Genomic DNA, 23,639 nt, shown 5'->3' with positions numbered 1-23,639 from the left:
GAGGAGAAGGCAATGACTTTCATTGTTTTATTAAGAACTGTTTGTGGGAATAGTAATTTCAGTAGAGCAATGGAAGTGTTTTCTGGTACAAGTCAGATATATTTCCAATACAGAGTTAATATCAAAAATGGAAAATTGAGATACCTAGACAGAAAATAGCAGTCTTGACTAAAATATTTGGCCCCATTATCACATGGTTTTTTTTGTAGTTGAATCAAAGCCCCTAGAATTAATATGTCTGTCAACACTGGTTCAGATTTTGTTGTCATAGGGTTTACTGCAGTGGCATAGTTGGGCAACCAGTCGTAGGATTTGAGTCTCTGACTTCCAGTACTTGGAGAAATTTCAATTGCTTCAAAATTTGTTCCTGTAAAGTGAAGAGCTTAGAGTTCTAGCCATACTTATCTGTTGTTTTGAGTCTTTCTTAACAGTGTGTGGGTATTGGTTTCAATATAACTCTTATATATTTATATCTTATAGATCTTGTACATTTCAACTAGCAGGTGTTTTAGACTTGTTCTACTGTGAAACATTTTTGTCAGCTACAATTATACTCAATACTAATTCCCATATTCTGGAAGAGAGAAGAACTTGCTAGGCATGTTACGTTTCTTTATATTTACATTGCCTACTATTAATTTTGTTGGAAAGCAACTGAGACTTCTCAGCCACCTTCATTGATCTTTTCCATTCTGTTCATCAAGTTGTAAGGCACCTGTATCTTAGGATTAGTTCTTCCCATACCTTTGTTCTTGCATGCATCATTTGCCCAAAGGAGAAAAAAAACCCCAACAAAACCAACAACAGCAAAACACCAAACAGAGCTTCATTAAAATTCTCTGACTCAGAATTTCTGGCATCTGTGGTGCTAAAACAGTTAATGCTTAAAGGAAATACTGAAAGATGGACTGAATGAAAGAACTAAAACAAAAAACCACCCTAGAACTCACTACAAGTAAATGTAATGCTAAAATGTCCTTGAAGTTTAAGTCAGCTTCTTAGTGATGAAATTTGCTATATTGGATGTTTTTAAATAGCTTGGGTACTATCCAAGCCTAAATTGACTGTCATTGGATATTTGGATAGTAGCAAAGCACTTTGAAGGGAATGCAGTGTGACTTGCCCTGGTCTGTCACAGAGGTGAGCAGTTCCTCAGGGTCCTTATTCTTCATCTTCTGCCATATATTGCCCTGGACAATGGTGTCCTTTACAGGACACTGTGTTGTGTAGCATTCTGTTGGTAGTAGTGTTTGGAATGAATTCTGTCATTTTGCACTCTTGGTAGAGTTTGGGCTTCTCAAACAGTTTTTTAGCTTTTATTTTTTCCTAATTATATTTCTGAAGCTTCTAAGTCATGTTGTTCTTGAATTCTCTCCTAAATGCATTTTTAACAGTTGAGCTGCTAGTCTTTAATTAATGCACTATTCAAGCCATTGAGCATGTTCATTGCTGTTTGCAGCTTCTCTTTGATTTTCTTGCATTCAAAAATGACATCAGTTTTTGGAAGAAAAAGAGGAGCATGGCTGGGATGTCCACAAAAGCAGGTATGGGCCAGAAAGTGAAGTTTTGTGCATGTGCTGTGGAACACATCCTGTGTGTTTTCAGTCTTACTGTAAGTTGACTCATTAGAGTGTTCACCAAGATGGCAAAAAGAGAAGAAAGCTAGCAGGCTGGTTCTAACTTCATTAGCATCATGCTCAAGTCTCACTTGCTTTTAAACACTTCTGTCACTTTGAGGCTTGACTGTTGTGCAAGTGAGTTAATTTTATTCAAGTTAGTTTAATATTAAGTCAGCACCATATTTCTGTTGCTGAAAGAACAGAAAAACACTTTGAGAAAAAAATCAGAAACAGAAAAAAATCCTATGAGCAGGGAGAGTGTGCTCCTTGGGGTAATGTTGTCCTGCAAGTCCCATATGTTCCTTGTAGATAACTGCAGGTTTCAAAATATATGAGGGGGTGAACACTGTGGTGTAATGCTGTTGTTTGATTTGGGCTTTCTTGTAAACGGGAGCAGCAGAAGCTCCTGGGGCAGGGGGAATAGAATAGAATAGAATAGAATAGAATAGAATAGAATAGAATAGAATAGACCAGACCAGACCAGACCAGACCAGACCAGACCAGGTTGGAAGAGACCTTCAAGATCATCGTGTCCAACCTATCATCCAACACCACTTAATCAACTAAACCATGGCACCAAGCACCCTATCAAGTCTCCTCCTGAACACCTCCAGTGATGGTGACTCCACCACCTCCTCAGGTAGCCCATTCCAATGGGCAATCACTCTCTCTGTGTAGAACTTCCTAACCTCCATAGGGAAAGAGCATCAAGAGCTGACTTGAATATAGGATAGATGAGAGAAACATAATGGTCTAACATCTTCTCAAGCTTTCCTAGAGACAGATGAAGGTGGTAGCCAGCCCTGGGCACTTGAGGTTTAACACACTACTTCCCAGCCTTCTTTATTGTGCTGACATTACTGCTTGTTTTTCTAATAGATTTTGTCCATTTTGACTATAAACCAAACCAATAAGCCTGAAATCACTTGACCTCTGAGGCTGTCCCTAATCCTGTCATGTTTGTGGCTTGAGTAAAGCATGTGGAGAATATCAATACCAGGAAACAAAATAGCAATTCTAAATGACAATGAACAGCAACACATTTTTCTCATGGGGGGAATCTGTTTACTGTCTTTATCAGGCTGGTTTTGTAAGGCACATAAGCTGTTGGCATAGGGACATCCAAAAAGTTGGTAAAAATGCAAAATGGTCCACAGAATTCCAGAATTAAGTGTTAATTGCTAGTTTAAAAAGTGAGTAAAGCCAAATAGAAAAGAGTGAGTGGCAAAGGGGTTTTTAACCTTACTACCAAATTAGCGGTCTTCATTCTCCAACAATTAATGGCTCCATCCTCTCTTTAGCAAGTTTTAGTCACCTTTATGCCTCCTTGCCCTGAGGGAGAAGTGGGACAGGCAATTGCTCTGCAAGTGTAATTGTTGATGTCTGAGTGTTTTGGCTCTTCTCTCTTTCAGTCCCCTAGGGGAGGGATATTCAAATCTAAGCATTAATTGGAAGACACTTAACAGTGCCCAAGGTTCTGCAAAATCTGAAAAATAACCCTAAAATATGTAAACAGAATTATAGTTATTAAATTAGCTGCATGAGTTTCACAGACTGGCATGAACACAGTTCTTGACTTTGTGAAGAAGTTCTTTACTGTGAGGGTGGTAGAAGAGTCTGGAGAAGAGAGGGTGGTGGCTCAGTCTGGAGGAGAGAAGGCTCCAGGAAGACCTTACTGTGGCCTTCCAGTATCTGAAGGGAGCCTACAAGAAAGCTGGGGAGGGGACTTTTTTAGGGTGTCAGGTAATGATAAGACTAGGGGGAATGGAACAAAACTAGAAATGGGTAGATTCAGATTGGATGTTAGGAAGAAGTTCTTCACCATAAGGGTGGTGAGACACTTGAACAGGTTGCCCAGGCAGGTGGTGGAAGCCTCATCCCTGGAGGTTTTTAAGGCCAGGCTGGATGTGGCTGTGAGCTACCTGATGCAGTGTGAGGTGTCCCTGCCCATTGCTGGGGGGTTGGAGCTAGGTGATTCTTAAGGTCCCTTCCAGCCCTAACAATTCTGTGATTCTAACACTGGAGCAGGTTGCCCAGGGAGGTGATGGAGGCCCCATCCCTGGAGACATTTGAGGTCAGGCTTGATGGGGCTTTGAGTAACCTGATCAAGCTGTGGATGCCCCTGCTTCCTGGAGAGGGCTTGGACTAGATGACCTCTAGAGGTCCCTTCCAACCATTCTGTGATTCATTATGGTATTGATACATTTCTGAATAGCTGCAGTAAAACCATCTTCCTTAAATATTCAGATGCCCTTTCAACTTTAGTGATAAGATTTTCATGAAACGTTTGTGCCTTATTCTCCTGGAGTTACACGGGTGACTGGCTTTTTCAAGGGCTACTTGTTACATCAAGGTGGATGTGGGAGGAGGTCATGCTTTTAAATTGAGACAGAGTTGCAGAAAATAGGCCAACAGTCTTCACTCATCACAACTCTTCATTGAAATATTAATAAGACTTTAATTTTCCTTTTTTTCTCTCTAGTGCTTTGGCGGTGCTTTAGTACTGTGGTAATCTTCCTTTTCCTTTTGGATGAACAAACAAGTTTATTGGTACTGATCCCAGCAGGCATTGGTGCAGTGATTGAGGTGAGTTTTTTAAAGCTCTAGAACCAAAGACCATCATTTGCAGCAGCATCCACAGTTTATTGTAGAAAAAGAATGCAAAACCAGTTACCATAAAAATGCTGCTGTGATATACTGCCTGAGCAGCATTGTTAACTGGCTTTCAGTGGCAGGTGTGGTTGTGTCCCTTTCACAGTATCACCAAGGTTGGAAGAGACCTCAAAGATCATCAAGTCCAACCTGGCACCACAGACCTCATGACTAGACCATGGCACCAACTGCCACATCCAATCCTCTCTTGAACCCCTCCAGGGATGGTGACTCCACCACCTCCCTGGGCAGCACATTCCAATGGCAAACGACTCTCTCAGTGAAGAGCTTTCTCCTCACCTCGAGCCTAAACCTCCCCTGGTGCAGCTTGAGACTGTGTCCTCTAGCTGTCAAATAATTAAGCTGGAAGTAGTAGTTTTTTGTGGGATGGGCCAACTGGTATTGTGCAAACCAAACATTTCTGTGCCCAGGTTGCTTCCTATCTGATAGGCATCGCCCCTGACCAGGCATGTACAACCGTGTCAGCAAGCCTTCACAGAAACATTTGTCAATTACTAGGCTGTGTGCTGTCAGGCAGTGCCCTAGGTAGGAGGAGGCTGCTGGCTGCCTTCATTTTTCCAGAAGACTCTGTCTGTTCAGTGGGTTGCAAGTACTCCTTAGAAGCCTGCTTCACGTCTAGTAAAGCACAAAGTAGGAGGTAATGGAAAGAGGAGGTCTCTCTACTCAGCATTACTTGCAGGTCTATTTATTTCTCAGTGTTTAAAAAAGCTCAGGACTCTAGCCTGGGATTTTTGACTACACATCTGTTACAGTTGCAGATAATCTGTCACTGTTGGGGTACAGGGCAGCACCCACAGCGATGAGGGTGGAATTCAAGCCAAGGGGATAGGGAGTGCCCAGGTCAGGAGCTCCTGCCCGTGGCAGCAAGCCCATGAGACTAACAACTGCCTTCATGCAGCTTGCATTCGTAGCTCTCCTCTTGGTGTGGCTGCAGGGGATTGGTTAACAACCTCTTCTTACTGGCTGGCAATACTTATTAAGGTAGCACAGGTGACTCTTATCTCATCTACAGGAGTTGCTTGTTAAGCCACTGCAGGTGATTGCCATTTCATCTTTCCTTGCAGTTTCTCATCTTCAATCATCCAGTCTGGGGGACACATTCCCCCCCAAAAATCTCCATGGAAACAATCAGTTACTGATGAAATTGTTGAATGCCCAGTCACAGAGTGATTTCACCTTCTTGTATAAAACAGATAGGCTCTTGTGAAAGCTGTAAACAGCAGTCTCCTAAGCAGTGCCATTTCATTGACCAACATTCTTCAGTAAGTCAGGATTTTGTTAGTCTGCTGTATTTCTCTGTGCTTAGTCTCTTCTATTAGATTTTTCAGTGGGTTTGTTCCTAGAGATGGCAACTTATTCTTACTGACTAAATTTCTGGGTCAAGTATTAATCCCTAAAAGTCTGCTGCTTCTCTTGTAGATTATCTTTTTCCTTTTTTTCCCCCTTTTGATCCTTGAAATCTAAATAACTAAATTTAAAAAATACAAGGCCTGCAGAAATTCATAAGTGTCAAATTGTTTAAAAATTAATCAGATCAGGTAAAGTGATGCTTTTGTTCACAGTGGGGAAGAAGAAATAGCCCTAGTGTCTCGGTCTGGAGAGGGAAAGAGACTCAGTTCTTTGGAATATTCCCGTGTTGTGAAATGAGAGGCACACACAAGGCCAAAATATCAACAGCTAGGCTATTTATTACATAAATAAAGTGGATGGATCAGAAGGGGAGAGAGAGAAGAGAGAGAGAGAGAGAGAAGAGGAATTATATTACCACACCCCTCACCCCCCCAAGACAGTTCGAGTCTGTGGAGGAAAGGTGCTGCAGGAGATATTGAGTCTGTAGAGAAAGGCTGCTGAGGCTTTGACTAGAGAAGAGATGTGGTCCTCTGGGCAGCCTCTTCAGCTCCATGAGTTGCAGCAGGCGGAACTTAGGACATGGAGTGAGGGTTCAGTCTGCTTCTTCCAGGCTCCATGGCCTCTTTTCTTCGGAGCAGCTTTGTCCCAGGCTTTTCTTTCTCTCATGCTTTCCATCTCAGCGGCATTGTCCTTCTCCTGTGTTTTCCTTCATCTGTGTTTTTGGTTCTCCATTTTTCTTCTTCTGAGCCAGTAGTGGCTCAAGTCTTTTATACAGTTTTTAGTCCTTAGGTATGTGTCCAAGTATTGTCCCTTAGGAAAATCAGGGGCCAGGAAATCATCCTTAGGTAAGTATCCAGGTATTGCTCCACAGGAAATCTTTCTGTGTATTCCTGTGTGTTTGGGCAGGGGTCTGGACGGAGTGGGGAGGCCTCCACCTCCTCCTTCTCCATCTACCTGCCCACACACTCATTACAAGTCAGGAAACAGGTGGTGAATCCATTGTCTCACCATCTTCCCTTTCCAGGGTACTTGATGGGTGGAGATTATCTTGTCTTATGCATATTCCCGAGGCTGGCCTCTGTCCATTGGTGTGAGGCCAGCTGTGGTCCAGTGAGCAATGTTATCTTTGCACCTTCCAAGAGTCCTTCCAGTGGCTCTGCCCAACACACACCAGCTATTGTCTGGGCAAGCAGCAAGTGGTTTTATCTTTGTTGAGTCACACCAGGAGAGACAAGCTTTTAGTCTCTCACACCTAGTCTCTAAATCACTTCTTTCTTTCATTTTTTTGGAAGAGCTTTAGTGGAAGCCAGATGAGGCCTGTATGCTGGTAGGGATATGTATGGTGAATGATCACCTGTGCTACAGGGCTTAAGTTCAATTAAAACTGTTAAGATTCTGCATTTCTTATTTATAATGACAGTGAATTTCTGGGTTGCTGCTACCTAAGGTCAGACAGGTTCAGATCTCATTTGGTGGTTGTGCATGTCCAAGGTTTTTGGAGCTGCCTAAAGCTCTGTTAAATAGATCTCTTCCAGATGTGTAGGCTCTTGGGCTCTTAAGTCTTTGTTATGCACCTTCTTTTCCAGTATGTTGCTTTTGAATTACAGGGTGGGGAAACTGGGTTGAAAGGGTTATATAAGAACTTTTCTGGCAGCTCTGTTGAAGTAACACATTTCTTCTCTCAAGTGATAGTGAGATAACAAGGTGAGAATGAACATATATGGACCATACATCTCAAAGGAGTTTGCTGGGAAGAGCTTCTTCACAGCTTGTTCTTAACACCTGTTCCTCAAGCAGTACTAACAGTGACATGGCTTCTGCAATTCTCTTGCACTGAAGATGACATTAAAGAGGAAAACGTTGGTGTATCTGAAGTTAAACAGACAAACCTTGTCTACCAGAAGCTTCATGGTGCATAGCTCTCCTGGGCAGCTTACTGCATTGCATAACTTGCTGAATCTCTGTGGCAGATAGGTACATGAGTAACCTTTGGTTACGTTAGGGTCGAGCTTTTACAGCTGTACAGTATGTAATTGAACATACATAATTGAGCAGGCAGTGAGAGGTCTGGAGCACAGCCTTATGAGGAGAGGCTGAGAGAGCTGGGGTTGTATAGCCTGGAGAAGAAGAGGCTCGGGGAGACCTTATTGCTCTCCACAACTGCCTGAAAGGAGGTTGTAGCCAGGTGGGGGTTGGTCTCTTTTCCCAGGCAACCAGCACCAGAACAAGAGGACACAGTCTCAAGCTGCACCAGGGAGGGTTTAGGCTTGAGGCGAGGAGAACGTTCTTCACAGAGAGAATTGTTAGCCATTGGAATGTGCTGCCCAGGGAGATGGTGGAGTCACCGTCCCTGGAGGTGTTCAAAGAAGGATTGGATGTGGCACTTGGGGACAGGGTTTAGTTGTCATGAGGTTTTAGGTAATAGGTTGGGCTTGATGATCTCTGAGGTCTTTTCCTACCTGGTTGATTCTGTGATTCTATGATTCTATGAATAGAGTGGTTTCACTGACTTCTGCTTGTAGCCCAAATGTAATGACTATGTAGGTACCCATTTAATCACTTGTAGGAGTTCTCAATCATCTTCATCTTGCAGAACCCAGCTGATCTCAAAGGCACATTAAAAACTTGCTTGTCAGGTGGCTACTGGAGAATTCTCTAAATGCCTGACCCATGGTGCATGCTTCTGCTGAGAGCAGCTAACTCCACCTAAGTGCTGCAGTAGAGGTATCCTGGAAGGACTGCTTTTTTCTCTTTTTCCCTACTTAAAATGCATGATCTGATTGGAGACTTAGTAGTGCAGGCTCCCAACATTGTACCTGTCTGGTGACATGACCTTTTGTCATGTATAGATGCAGGCAGAGTGCTGCAGTCAGGCTGTTGCTACTTGATGCAATGAGTGCTTAAAATATATATTCTGCAATCTTGATTTTGATTGTCAGAGTCCTGCATACAACATTCCTTTGGCTAATCTTTTATGTGCACATTGTTTGTGTTTTTTTGCTATCACAGCTCTGGAAAGTGAAGAAAGCTTTGAAAATGAAACTCAAGTGGCAAGGCTTGAGACCCAAAATTCAGGTATAGTAGACTTTGGCCTATTAATAGTGACACTATTGAGGTGTCCCATCTGTTTCTGGGTTACTGTGCAATTTGGCTTTTGGTTAATGCAGATTTTTTTGGAAGACTTTTTCCTTTTGTCTGTCAAAGTTTCCCATGTGCACCTTCCCTTTGTGCATGGCTTCATCCAAAAGCTACACAATTCCTTTGCCTTCTGTAGAAGCTGCTGTTCTAGTGAGGGTGGTGAGCTACTGGAACAGGTTGCCCAGGGAAGTTGTGGATGCCTCCTCCCTGGGAGCGTTCAAGGCCAGGTTGAATGGGTCCTTGAGCAACAGGGTCTAGTGGAAGATGTCCCTGCCTATGGCAGGGGGATTGGAACCAGATGATCTTTAAGGTCTCTTCCAATCCAAACCATTCTGTGATCCTATGATTTCTGTGTATTTATGGTGTGAGAAACTTAGGATTTAGCAGGATTGACAGAGGAGTTCTGAACAGGTAGGACTCTGCTCTTGCCACTGTGCTGGAAAGGCACACTTAGCTGATGTCATGATCTGAAGCAAGAAACTGATCTTTTTTTCATGAAGCTTTAGGGACAGGACAGTCGCTGATAAATCCTGTGGGGGGAAAATGAGTCTGAGACTGCAGGACATGCAGTGGTGGCAGGGACTCAATTTAAGTATTTTAAAATAGTTTTTAATCCTAAATTTAATCTTTTAAAATTACAGTCTGCACTGAAGATTTCTCTTGTTGGTAGGAAGAACAGTTGTCTAATTTTCAGTTTTCATTCACAGGAAGTACTGGGGGTTTGTGCTGCTTTGAAGTCCATGCATCTCAAGTGCTTGATAGCTCTGGGTGTTCCTTTGTCAGTATTCAAGGAGCTGTGTTTAGCAGTCTGTTTCTGGAGATATGGAGATAACCTATAACTTACCTCTCCATGCTTGACAATGGTTATGGTTTGAACAACGCTGTCATAGGTCTCCCAGATTCTTAGCCATTTGGCTTTGCTTTTGCTTCATGAACTCTGCTGTCTGAAGCATCACAGTATCACCAAGGTTGGAAGAGACCTGAAAGATCATCAAGTCCAACCTGTCCCCACAGACCTCATGACTAGACCATGGCACCAAGTGCCACATCCAATCCCCCTTTGAACACCTCCAGGGACGGTGACTCCACCACCTCCCTGGGCAGCACATTCCAATGGCGAACGACTCTCTCTGTGAAGAACTTTCTCCTCACCTCCAGCCTAAACTTCCCCTGGCGCAGCCTGAGACTGTGTCCCCTTGTTCTGGTGTTGGTTGCTTGAGAGAAGAGACCAACTCCCTCCTGGCTACAACCACCCTTCAGGTAGTTGTAGAGAGCAATGAAGTCTCCCCTGAGCCTCCTCTTCTCCAGGCTAAACAATCCCAGCTCCCTCAGCCTCTCCTCATAGGGCTGTGCTCAAGACCCCTCCCCAGCCTTGTTGCCCTTCTCTGGACACCTTCAAGTGTCTCGATGTCCTTCTTAAACTGAGGGCCCCAGAACTGGACACAGTACTCAGGTTGTGGCCTAACCAATGCAGAGTACAGGGGCACAGTGACTTCCCTGCTCCTGCTGGCCACACTATTCCTAATGGAGGCCAGGATGCCATTTGCCTTCTTGGCCATCTGGGCACACTGCTGGCTCATGTTCAGGTGGCTGTCAATCAGCACCCCCAAGTCCCTTTCTGTTTGGCAGCTCTCCAGCCACTCCAACCCCAGCCTGTAGCTCTGCATGGGGTTGTTGTGGCCAAAGGGCAGCACCCAGCACTTGGACTTGTTGAAGTCATGAATGTTTGGTGGTTAAAAAAAAGAGAGGAAAATGTGTGCCTACCCTGTATTGAGCAGACTGCAAAGAACATTTCTGTGACTCTTGTACAGAAGCTTATAAACACTTCAGACCACTGCCTGGCTTAATGTCTAAGCAGTTCCGTTTGCAGCTTAAATCTCTATTTACAGACTCAAACAGCAAATGCTTCTCCCTGTAGTTCTGACATGATTATACTCTTTATATATATTGCAGTACGGTACATACAATGACTCTGAAAAGAAAACTGAGGAGTATGACACCCAGGTAAGAGGGTATCCTGTGACTTCTGACCTATAAAGTCTATGTATGTAGCCTACTGACTGGCTTGATTTGGGGTTTTTCATTGCCACAAGTGTGCTTTCTGTATTCTCACAGTTGAGTGGGTTATCATTATGTGGCTTACCAGAGAGCGAAGGTTCCTTCTGATGATTTCTGAACAGGAACAGTGAAAGAGTTGTTTTGTTAAGCTGCAAGCAGTTGAAACATTTCTCTGAGAAGCAAAATTGCAGATGACTTACCTGAAGAGAAATGTCTAAAAGGGTTGCCATTCATGAGTTTGAAAATTGATATTTGTGCTTGTTATTTATCCTGGAGGAATGTTCCTGTGCTTCCTGACTTCTGAAAGGAGTTGAGCTGGCAAAATAGGTATCAAGTAGAGAGCTACTCTTAGACTGTGATCATTGTGCTGTCTCTTGGTACCTGTTCTCTGAGGTACTTTGTTCCCTGAGCTGGGCATTGGAATTTTCACCCTGTTCTCTAGAATCAGAAACATTACTGGAAATAATAGAAGATAATGGGGAATAGGAGAATATTTTCAGGAAAAAAATGATGATGCCATGAGCAGTTTGCTGAATGTAAAATGTGAACTAACCAACCCTTCTCCTTCTCTATTAGGCTATGAAATATTTGTCATATTTGCTCTACCCACTGTGTATTGGAGGTGCAGGTTACTCCTTGTTGAATGTCAAATACAAAAGGTACTGTAAATCTATAAACAATCTTAAGACAGAATGAGACTTCCCCCTGGGGTTTTTTTTCTGTGTTAATTTATTGGAGGTGATGGGTTATGAATGTTCTAGTTTGATTCATAAACCAGGAACCAGAAAATTTCCTGTTCTGTAGGATCTGAAGCTGAAGAGTAGCTGGTGTTTTAACATCCTGTAAACTACAGGCTGGTTTATTTCATGAGTAACCTGGCTTGCATATATGAGTACGCTGGCAGTCAGAAGAGGAGGAAGAGAGCTGTCATTGATGTGCAGAGACCAGATAAGGTGACAGGAGAGATAAGAGGAATTCAGTGGCTGAATCTGTCCAGTTATTGAGAGAGAAGCAAAAACTGTCCCAAAATTATTTGCTCTGACCATGAGGTTCCTCTGTTCCTCAACATAATAGCTAGGATGACAAGCAAGCAAAAGCACTTTTAAGAAAGGGCTGTCTGTATTCCTTTAGAGCCATGGACTTAGAAGGAATGTGTTGATACTTCAGCAAGAACTGAAGACTCAATATATGAAAAGGTGAAACTCTAGTCCCCTTTCATTCAAAATTACATCACAGTATCAGCAAGGTTGGAAGAAACCTCAAAGATCATCAAGTCCAACCCAAGACCTCATGAGTAGACCATGGTACCAAGTGCTACATCCAATCCCCTCTTGAACACCTCCAGGGATGGTGACTCCACCACCTCCCTGGACAGCACATTCCAATGGTGAATGACTCTCCCAGTGAAGAACTTTCTCCTCACCTCCAGCCTAAACTTCCCCTGGCACAGCTTGAGACTGTGTCCTCTTGTTCTGTCACTGGGTGCCTGGGAGAAGAGACCAACCCCCTCCTGTCTACAGCCACCCTTCAGGTAGTTGTAGAGAGCAATAAGGTCTCCCCTGAGCCTCCTCCTCTCCAGGCTAAACAATCCCAGCTCCCTCAGCCTCTCCTCACAGGGCTGTGCTCAAGGCCTCTCCCCAGCCTTGTTGCCCTTCTCTGGACACATTCAAGTGTCTCAGTGTCCTCCCTGCTGACTTCAGGGTGGTTGGATTAGATGACCTTTAATAGTCCCTTCCAACCCAAACCATTCCATGATTCTATGGTATTTCCGGCCTCAAGAGTATGACGGACACAGGCTGAAGTGTTCCTCCTTCCCTCTTTCTTCTCTCATCCCTTGTACTTTTATAAACACTGCCCATGCACAATCTAATCTCTCTGATACCACATTTCTACACAAGGTGATGAGAGTCTCCCTTCCCCCCCACCCCCTGCCCCAGAATTAAACATCCTAACAAGAAAGATGCATCCATCCATCCCACCATCACCTTCATTTTGTGGGCAGCATCCACCAGCTCTGCCCTCCTGTATTCCTCTTAGTGTTTGAGTTTCATAAATGGTATCACAGATTCTCCTCTCCTCTAAATCCTCTGCACTCAGCCAAAGCCTTTGACCTTGCTTTCAGTGGTCTGTGGCCAGATCTCTTGTTTTCCTTCTGATTGCTTTTGGTTTCAAACAAATCCTGCTGCTGTGGGTAAAGCTCAGCCCACATTCCAATATCTCACCACATAGTTGCACTGAATTTCAGCAGCAGCTAATAAGTAGAAACTGTTCTGCAGTCAGGGGCTCAGGTTCTGCTCTGTGAAATGACCCAATGAGAGTTACCTTGATGGAGCTAATTCCAGTTGGAGGTTGGTCACAAGCTGTGTTCCTCAATGCTCAGTTTTAGGTCAGTTCTCTTTAATATCTTTATCACTTACATAGAATCATGGAATTGTTAGGGTTGGAAGGGACCTCAAGGATCATCCAGTTCCAACCCCCCTGCCATGGGCAGGGACATCTCACACTACAGCAGGTTGCTCAGAGCCACATCCAGCCTGGCCGTAAAAACCTCTGGGGATGAGGCTTCTACCACCTCCCTGGGTAACCTGTTCCAGTCTCTCACCACCCTCATGGGAAAGAACTTCTTCCTAACATCCAATCTGAATCTACCCATTTCTAGTTTTTTTCCATTCCCCCCAGTCCTATCACTCCCTGACACCCTCAAAAGTCCCTCCCCAGCTTTCTTGTAGCTCCCTTTCATATACTGGAAGGCCACAATTAGGTCTCCTCAGAGCCTTCTCTTCTCCAGACTGAATAGCCCCAACTCCCTCAGTCTGTCGTCATAGCAGAGTTTCTCCAGCCCTCTGCTCATCCTTGTGGCCCTTCTCTAGACACATTCCAGCACCTCCAGATCCTTCCTTTAGCAGGGGCCCCAGAACTGGCTGCAGTACTCCAGGGGGCGTCTCACCAGAGTGGAGTAGAGGAGGAGTCTCCTCCCACCCCAGGTGTGGCCACTTTGCCCTCCCCACCCACTCCCCTATTTAATCCCCACCAGGAAAGGCAAAAGCCCTAAGCTGAGCCTATCTGGGCTGAGGGATCCTCCTCTCATCACTGGTGAGTCCCCATGGTGCACACTGGGTGATGGTGGTGGTGACAACAAAGGCCGGGGGGCCTCGTGGCCCCCCGGTTAGGTAGGGAAGCTGTTGATGACTTCTCCAATATAGAGTCACAGAATTGTTATGGTTGGAAGGGACCTCAAGGATCATCTAGTTCCAACTGTCCTGCTGGTAGCTCAGCAAAGATACATTCAGCTGGTGGGGCTGGGCACCTCCATGCAATTCAGGTTGATGTGTGGGGCTTGAAGGTGCAGAAGGAGAAGCTAATGTCTGGCTGTGGGTCTAGGCAAGGAATGAGGAGGGTGGTGTAGCATCTCTCACAGGGTCCAGGTAATATGGAGATATCCCCAGCACGTTAGGGTGGCTTTGCCTGGTTTGTGACCCTGAAAGTCCTTCTCCCCTCAGTTGAGGGTGGCACAGTGCTTCTCTAGGCTCCTGGTTGAGGTTCTTGGGTCCATGAAGACATGAGCTGGCTCCTGCCATGCTCCTAGACCATGTGTAGCCCCAAGTGTATCTTTTCCTGCAGCTTAATTACTTCTTTACAGACCTCATGTTGGTGGTTTTAATCCCCAGCTCATAGGATTTGTGACACTGGGGACACTTCTGTTTCTGACTCTTCTCCCAAGCTGTGTGGGTGGTGAGTAGAAAGACTCCTGTGCTGAGTAAAACCATCACACCTGGACATAAGACCTCTGTGTGGATCTTGTTCCTTTCCCAGTTCTTCCAGAGAAGAGCAACGAAGCTGGAGAAGGGTCTGGAGCAGAGGTTTTGTGGGGAGTGGCTGAGGGACCTGGGGTTGTTCAGCCTGGAGGAAAGGAGGCTGTCTTTCTACAGCTCCCTGAAAGGAGGTTAGAGTGAGGTGGGAGTCAGTCTCTTCTTGCAAGGAACAAGCACTGGGACAAGAGGGAATGGCCTCAAGTTGTGCCAGTCGCCATACCTGGAGGTGTTCCAAGAAATGTGTAGACATGGCAGACTGGGTTGTGGTTTAATGGACTTGGTGTTGTCCTCATTTAGTTTTGCCTTGTAAAAAACCATTGTTGAACAGCTAAAAGAAACATTAACTTTTTGTATAATTTGCATTAAGATATTTTCATACATGGTCAGACCTTCAAAGGTCTCTTCCAACCTAAAGCCTTCTATGATTCTATGAGTCTGCCTGCAGGAAACCTGGGAAGGGGCTTTTTACAAGGGGTTGTAGTGATAGGGTATGGGGTGATGGCTTTAGGCTGCAGGAGGGGAGATTTAGACTGGAGATTAGGAAGAAATTCTTTACAGTGAGAGTAGTGAGACACTGGAACAGGTTGCCCAGGAAAGTTGTGGATGCCCCCTCCATGGAGGTGCTCAAGGCCAGGTTGGAATGACCTGGTCTAGTGGAAGGTGTCCCTGCCCATGGCCAGGGGTTTGAACAGGTGAAGGTTGGTCTCTTCTCCCAGGCAACCAGCACCAGAACAAGAGGACACAGTCTCAAGCTGCACCAGGGGAGGTTAAGGCTGGAGGTTAGGAAGAAATTCTACACAGAGAGAGTGATTGGCCATTGGAATGTGCTGCCCAGGGAGGTGGTGGAGTCACCATCATTGCAGGTGTTTAGAAGACTTGATAGGGTGCTTGGTTGCATGGTTTAGTTGATTAGGTGGAGCTGGATGATAGGTTGGACGTGATGATCTTGAAGGTCTCTTCCAACCTGGTTTATTCTATTCTGTTTTTTTAAGGTGGTTTCCATCCTAAACTGAGGGGCCCAGAACTGGACACAGTCCTCAAGGTGTGGCCTAACCAATGCAGAGTACAGGGGCACAATGACTTCCCTGCTCCTGCTGGCCACACTATTCCTAATGCAGGCCAGGATGTCGTTGGCCTTCTTGGCCACCTGGACCAGTTGATTTTGTATTGGACAGGTACAAGCCCTGAGACTGCTGTAGGAAAAGTCTGCAAACACAAGCGTGGTGATGGGCCTGTATACATGTTAAAGACAATGAAAAATTAGTAGTGTTAAGGCCCAGAAGAGATTGGAGGGAGAGCAAGCAGTAGCTTAAGGTAACATCAGCAAGCCTACTGCTGCTGCTTACAGGAGCCATAGCAGTTGTACTAGAAACTGGGGCAACTTCTGGGCTCTTAGAAACATTGGGGCTTTTTTCAGAAGGTCTTGGTAAGGAGCTAACAAATAGGCAGTATTGAAAAATTATGGTTTTCTCACAAAATTACTGAATTGATTCAGTACTGCAAAATAGTACATGCTAGGTGTTCCACAGGCTGTGGCTTAAGAAAGTCAAAATGATTCACGTGACAGAACCTTTTGTCACTGTTAAATCTGTCTGTAAGGAAATGTGACAGAATATGGAGTCTTGCATGTGGATTGTCCTTTAATCTTGCAGGAAGTTTCCAGTGCATTTTTCAGATGCTTGTGGATTAGTCAAGTGCTGCCGTAGCTGTAATGGTGCAGTTAGCATGTCACTGAAACAGCAGTACAAGTTTAATTTTTAATGATGCAACCTGAGCGTCACAGTCATCAGCCATCCTTACTGTTCTCTGGTTCCTGGCTTATGAATCAAACTAGACCAACTGATTTTCATCATCTCCAATAAATTAACACAGGGGGGGAAAAAAGGGGGATGTCTGAAGCCATGGTTTAGTTGTCATGAGGTGTTAGGTATTTGGCAATAGGTTGGACTTGATGATCTTTGAGGTCTTTTCCAGCCTGGTTGATTCTATGATTCTATTGCAAGCAGAAGTTCAGAATTTGACCACTATCTGTAACATCACTCTTACTTTGCTAAGATTGTACTGCACTGAACATCTGGCAACAGTTGTTAGATGTAAAGAGGGGAAAAAATGTAGATTCCTTGTATTCATTTTTTTCTGAAATGCCTGCTATAGTGGTTTGCACTCAGTGGTATTTGTGGCTTGAAATTTGGTAAGTCCTAACAGTGCCATGTTAAGTGTCTCTAGAATACTGTGTTATCTTTGCAAGCTTGCTTTAGTTCAGTCAGGGTTCAGTGTGCCATATTACCTGATGTCAGCCAGGGTGCAGAAGTACAATAAAAATATAAAAGCAGTTGATAATCATAGAATCAATAAGGTTGGAAAAGACCTCAAAGATCATCAAGTCCAATCTGTCACCCATGACCTCATGACTCCTAAACCATGGCACCAAGTGCCACGTCCAATCCCCTCTTGTAATATCCTCCAGACTTCTTGTATGGACTGATCAGCATCCTTTGCTTAAACTACCTTCTCTGGAGACCTTCCTAATCAAAGGAAGATGGGAGATATTTAGTTTAGGGGTCAAGTAATTCACACTGAAGCTGTTTTCTTCGAGTAGCCAGTATGCAGTCATGTAGTCTTAGACTCTGATCTTTGTGCTGCCATGTAGAGGATGTATTACAGGTGTGTACTTTTGGCTGAGGTGAAAAAATAACTCTCTGTCTTTGTTTGTAGCTGGTACTCCTGGTTGATTAACAGTTTTGTCAATGGTGAGTCCCTTCCTTTATTTTTTTCTATTCATCTTTCTTCAAATGGAGGCCAAGGCTCAGAAGTAAGAGAATAATCTCCTGTCAGCTGGGCCAACACAATATAAAGCAATGCTTTGACTACTGGCTCCAAGATTGTCATGTTCATTGAGAATGGGAGAAGCATGAACCCAAAGTGAACAAAATTATTAGATGCATTCTGTCCCTTTAGAAAAATGAGTGTAAATTTTCATTTCATGGAAGTACAGTTGTGTGATGTGCATCTGTCTATAAGCTTTCCATATTTTTGCCTTCAGGAGTGTATGCATTTGGATTCCTGTTCATGCTGCCCCAGCTGTTTGTAAACTACAAGGTAAGATTAAAAAGTGGTCAAAGGCTGCTTTTCTAGGCTTTTCTTCCAGACATTATTACAAATTGGTATTTTTTTTATTCCTAGATGAAATCTGTTGCACACTTACCATGGAAGGCTTTCACATACAAAGTAAGTAAAGCTCTAAGTTAAGGACTGTTGCAAGCATTGTGGAAATTATTTCCTGTAAGAGAACAGCTTAGTAATGTGTAGCTTACAGCAGAGTGCTTTGTTGTTGTTGTTTGATTAGGGACTAATTTTGTTTGCAACTCTCCTTTAAAATACACATATATATTTCATAATGGCCTCAATACAGTGAGAATACTTGCATCCTGGGTTTGATGACAGTACTGCTTTTTTCAGTGGTCTTGTGTGAGTATAAATGTTGGTCTTGCAAATCAATCAGCCTCAATGCATTATTTATAGGAAGAGAGAGATGATATTAACAAAGGGTATTTATCAAGAAACAGATAGGTCCACTGAGAGGTCTTATTTTGGCAGATTCCAGGAGCTACAAGAGACTGAAGTGATGTACACATTGTTCTGAGCTGGGATGGTAATTCTGAGCTTCTGGGTAGCACAGTGATGAATGTGTGGTGGGCTGTTAAATGGTGGAATTGGGGACTGCACTGTGGTGTGCCCACTGCCTAGGCTGCCTTTGTAGGTAATAACACAGTTCTGTAGCAAAGTTTAACACCAGATCTTGGGGGAGGGGAAGATGAGTTCATTTTAGAACTAAATCAACTTACCTACATACCTACATACCTAAATACCTACATACCCACAAGCACCCACTTGTATATCTAGGTGGATTGTATAGTATTCAGGCACCAAGATGGATCTACCCAAATAGTTTAGTAGTCATGAGGTCTTGGATGACAGGTTGGACTTGATGATCTTTGAGGTCTTTTCCAACCTTATTGATTCTATGAGTCTATGAAATCTCCTAGTCAGAATTCCTTGCACTGATATGGAGTACTGGAGACACTCACTGTGATTGGCCATTGGAATGTGCTGCCCAGGGAGGTGATGGAGTCACCATCCCTGGAGGTGTTTAGGAAGAGACTGGATGGGGTGCTTGGTGCCATGGTGTAGCTGATTAGATGGTGTTGGGTGATAGGTTGGACTCAATGATCTCAAAGGTCTTTTCCAACCTGGTTAATTCTATTCTATTCTGTTGAGTTCCTATTACTCTTTCCTTAACTATAGCAACTATATGCTAGTGGGTTGGGGTTTTTTGGACCACTAAAGAGCTGATAGTGTTTTGACTCCATCTTTCCCCCCTCTCTGAGTCATCTGGACTTTTGTGCTGTCTTTTGTTTTCCTGATGGTTGAGTTATGAGAAATCCTGGTTTGATGTGCTGGGATCATCAAGATCTTGATGCCAACAATGTGCCTTTTTTTTCTCCTATCTCCACAAGCAAATGCTTTTGTTTCTTCTTCCCTTTAAAAGAAACTGTGTTAAAATCTGCTCAAGACAGTGTCTAATCCTGAACAGATGATCTGGAACAGAAGAACTAAAAGCTTAACATTTAAGTGCCTTTCATAGTTTTCTTGTTTTCTGCATTCATACACCAGCAGCCCAACTTTCTACTACCTTAATATTTTTAGGCAATCAGGGGCATCTAGGAAAACAGACTGAAATATTCTGCTGGTATCAGAACAGCAACTGAACAGTGTTCAGTAGGGAAATACAGTCAAAAGTAGAAGTAAAGCAGTGCTGCTGATCAGCATGTTTCATAAAGGAGGGGAGTAAAGGGAGTGAAGAAATTTCAACATTTTACTTAGGAAAAAAACCACAGTAAGTGGGCAGAGATGACAACAGTTAAATAGCAAAGGGAGAGTATTAAATCAATAACCTCTGAAGTTCTAAAATTCTCTTACTGAATAGCCCTTTCTTATAGAGCATTTATGGTTCTTCTGGGTAGCCTTTGGCTCTTTGGCGTCTTAACAAGGGCTTGTGAGTAGGTAGAAAGAAGTATATGATGTTTTCAATTATGTTAAACTTACTGGGCTTTGGAAGGGGTAATTTACTTCTCCTAGGGAATAATCAAACTTTCTTGATCTCTTCTGCATTTTGAAGAGTCAAAAGAACAATCTGGGGTCTCATATGCAAGTGTTCTTTTAGAAAGGTTTGAGGTTGTTCCTTAATTTGAATTCTTTCCTGTTTTGGAAGGCCCTGTCAAAAGGGAAGATTATTCTAACTTTCCAATTTCTGGAGTCTTCATATTTTATACTTTTATGAGGAGTGCTTTCAAATGAGGTAATCTCAAAAGAAAACTAGCTTTTAGATGGGCTGCCTTGATGCATTCAGTAGCAGTGGCTTATGAGGACTGCCTGAGTGCCTGAAGGATGGAGCATTTAGCTTTTTTCTTCCTTTCATCATTGTAGGATCACTCACTTGGGTGTTGACTTGGAAAGGCTGCATTTTCAAACTTGCCAAGTTTTACTTGGTTCCATGACAAATCTTCTTTGCACAGGCTTGAGACGTGTCATCTGTATTCTTAGGTCACTGCATTAATGGATTTGTTTTGACTTGTCAGAAAGCTTTTCCTGTTGTAACTAATCAGAACTCTTTCCTGCCCAACACTCCCATCTGCTGTGATGCTTTGTACCATCATAGAAACATTGGTTCATTTTGAAGGGCAATTCCTTCCGTGCCTACAGAATACATCATTTTCCCCCTTCTTGTGGTGTGGATTAGCGTACAGCTTGCTAATGCTGAAAGGAGAAGCCATGTTGCTGACTGAGTTTGTTATCCCAACACTGAATATTCTTTGCTGGATTTGTTTCCTGCAGGTTTCAGTGAGTGTATTGCACCCTATGAGTGATAGGGCTGGTGCACTGTAAAAGTTGATTTCTAGTCCTTCCTGTAGGTGGGAGCCAGATTGAGAGGAGCTGCCCTTCTGTTTACTCTCTTCACCTTCTCTGACAGCATATTGCTGCTTTTGCATGCTTGGAGCCTTTTTGCATTGATTTCCCAGCAGATGCCTAGGAAACAGACATAGTATGCCTACTTGAGTGGAAATGGTGTAGAGAATTGTCTTGAGTAAGCGATGGGTGTAGAAAATTGTGTTGAGTGAGAGATGGGTAATTACTTCCAGGAGAGTGCTGAAAATATTTTAAAGTCTCTCCAAAGCTGTCAAGTTAACATTCTTAAGAGCAGTAAATTCACATCCTTCTACTGAAAGTTCAAAGTCCCACATTTTGTAAGTCTTAGATCATTTGAGTAAGGAATGAATAAAAGCTTATTTCCAGTTTCTTCCAAAGATGTCACTGAAGTTGTACCCATGTTTTTTCCCTCACCTGACAATACTCTTCACTTAGCTGAAGTAGTCCTACTTCCTTTTCACTTGTGACTGTAATAGTGTGGTCTGTAGTAGATGGTATGGTCTTCATTAAAAGAAAGCACTTTAAAGTTTGCATTAATTAGTTTTTCAGCATAATGCTTTAAGTATTGTTATAAATACAGAAGTAGTCTTGTGTTCCTACTGAAAAATACAGTTCTAGGAAACTTCTCTCCTCTAGCTTTGTGTGACAGATGCCTCCCTTCATTTACAGCCAACTAAAATGTACTTTTTTCTTTGTAGGCATTCAACACCTTTATTGATGATATATTTGCTTTTATCATCACAATGCCAACATCTCACAGGCTGGCGTGCTTTAGAGACGATGTGGTGTTCCTGGTCTATCTTTACCAAAGATGGTATGCCTTGCTTTAATACTCATCAGACTTGTTACAGCACTCTTACTGAGATAAAGATCTGTGAAATAGTTTGGGATAGACTTCAAGCAGAATGTTGATAGACAGTGTGGTCTGGATAATGGTAGTTGTGCACATGCCTAGGGAAGGGAATGGTGAGCAGGGGATCCCGTGAAGGAGGCTTCAATGCAGGTAAGAGGAGCAAAAGCACTTTGCTGTACCTGACAGTGTCCAGGGGCCTTTTTAGCACGCTTCAGAGAGTTGTCAAGAAATTCCTCTTCTCAGCACCCACAGCACCCCTTCTCCCTCCCCAAAACAGCCAGTACTTTCACATTCACAAGTTGTAAAAAGCAAAAAACCAAACCAACCAAACAGGAAAAAAAGCACACACAAACCACCCCAACCACCAAACCAACCCACCCACCTCAACCACCCAGACAACCCAAACAAAAAAACCAACTAAACAATCCATCAACCTGAGACACGTAGGCCCAGTGTCTGAGACACGCTTTTCAAGCTGCTCTGCAAGGCAAAGGATGTTTTCTGGTGAGGGACTTGCCTGCTTTGCTGTCCTCTATCTACTTCTTAAACAGAAGTTACTGGGTTCTCTGGTAGACTATCCAGTGAGTTTCGGATTCTTTAAGTAACTAAAATCAGATGAGAAAGAAGGCTGTAAGCAGTCATTGTTGTAATACTGTTCAGAAGTGAAGCTACAGGAAGTGTATTCTCATTCCCAACATTATTTCAGTGTGGAGCAAACAATTTTTAGCCAAGTTGACACTTTTCCAGAACGTATGGCAGTGTACCTCTAACTAATCATCAGTACTAAATGTGGGCTTCACTTCTTGGTTTCTATAATTGCATCTAAGTGTAGTAAAATAGGTCCCCTTCCAACATAATTTTTCTAGATGTTAAGAGCTCAACAACTTCTGATAGAGGCTGGGCACTGGTTTTACATTTGAGAGGTATCCTAAATTGCTTGAGAAGTGCTCCAGCCAAGCTTGAGAGGAGCTAATATGTCTCTTAAGAGGGCCCATTATGAGACAGCTGTTTAAGCTTTACTTTGAAGAAGCTGATGTGTCTGTAACTGATCTATGAAACAGTTCTGTATTTCTGCTGCAAATGGGAATAGAGAATATGATGAGAAAGAAACTCATTTTAAAATTAAGTAGCACAGAGCTGCTTAATATCTCTGGGTAGCAGACAGTACTGTAGCAATCGTTCAGGGTTTGTTTTTTTCCCTTCCAGGCTTTATCCTGTGGATAAGAGCAGAGTGAATGAGTATGGAGAATCTTATGAAGAAAAGCCAAAAAAGAAAAGCTCATAGAGAATAAGAACTGAAGAAGATTCTGACCCTTGGACTCTTACTGGCTTGCTGTATTATGTGGTCTTAAGGAAGGACAAACTTATTTAATAAGAGTATTTTTAAAGCTTATGACAGAACTACATGGACAATACATCCTCTATATTGCCAAAATCTAGTTTTGATATCCTCCTATTTCAAGATCCTCTCCTGTCCACAAAAAGTCCACAATCTGCCAGATGTCATTAAACAAACTTCCTGCATTTGAACTTCTCTTCCATGAAAACTTCTGTCCTGACCTTGGTAATTAATATCTAAATCTGTTTCTATGACAACTTGCCAGCTGAAAGCGTGATACCCCTGCCACTAGGCTATGAAAAGTGAAACAAGAAGCCAGTGTGTGAGAGCAGAATCAAGCATTCTTGCCAAACCAGAGGCTGTCAACAACAAAACATCCAGTGTCAGATTATATGCTGATTATAAATCACTCTCCTTTGGCAACAGATATAAGGGAAAGTCCGGTAATCGTGGTTAAAGTTCTATGTTGCACATTTGAGTTCAGAGCTTAAAATTGATGGAGATACAGTATGAGACAGATGGGGTGGTTAAAATTCAAATTCTGATGCATTCTTAGCCCACCCATGGCAAAAGGGTTTGGTCATCTTGAACTGAATGAACGTGAGAAAACGAAGGGTTTCTCTATCAGTATGTATCCACGTTTACGTAAATCCTTCTGCACTGTCGATAGAACTCCTGCTTGCTTGGTATAGCAGATACTCACATAATGCAAACCATTGTTATGTGCTAGGACAGTCTCTTCACACATCTGAAATTCTTAGTTGTGGTACCCCAGAGACCTACTAGGCCAATTGTCTCATGTTACTCTC

General features: G+C 43.2%; 1 protein-coding gene across 1 annotated transcript in view; it reads left to right on the top strand.

Moving 5' to 3' along the window:
- Positions 1-23,211, top strand: part of CLPTM1L (CLPTM1 like) — a 38,776-nt gene extending 15,565 nt beyond the window's left edge. Inside the window, exons 8-17 of the mRNA XM_054164261.1 lie at positions 1,460-1,544; positions 4,102-4,205; positions 8,652-8,717; positions 10,734-10,784; positions 11,415-11,497; positions 17,366-17,400; positions 17,694-17,749; positions 17,834-17,878; positions 21,337-21,452; positions 22,698-23,211. Coding sequence (XP_054020236.1) covers positions 1,460-1,544; positions 4,102-4,205; positions 8,652-8,717; positions 10,734-10,784; positions 11,415-11,497; positions 17,366-17,400; positions 17,694-17,749; positions 17,834-17,878; positions 21,337-21,452; positions 22,698-22,776 — 720 coding nt within the window. The 3' untranslated portion in view covers positions 22,777-23,211. The remainder of the gene's footprint in view (positions 1-1,459; positions 1,545-4,101; positions 4,206-8,651; positions 8,718-10,733; positions 10,785-11,414; positions 11,498-17,365; positions 17,401-17,693; positions 17,750-17,833; positions 17,879-21,336; positions 21,453-22,697) is intronic.
- The last annotated feature ends 428 nt before the right edge of the window (positions 23,212-23,639 follow it).

This window comes from Dryobates pubescens, chromosome 9 (assembly GCF_014839835.1).
Source record: "Dryobates pubescens isolate bDryPub1 chromosome 9, bDryPub1.pri, whole genome shotgun sequence".
NCBI classification, from domain to species: domain Eukaryota; kingdom Metazoa; phylum Chordata; class Aves; order Piciformes; family Picidae; genus Dryobates; species Dryobates pubescens.
This window is presented reverse-complemented; position numbering and strand designations above follow the sequence as displayed.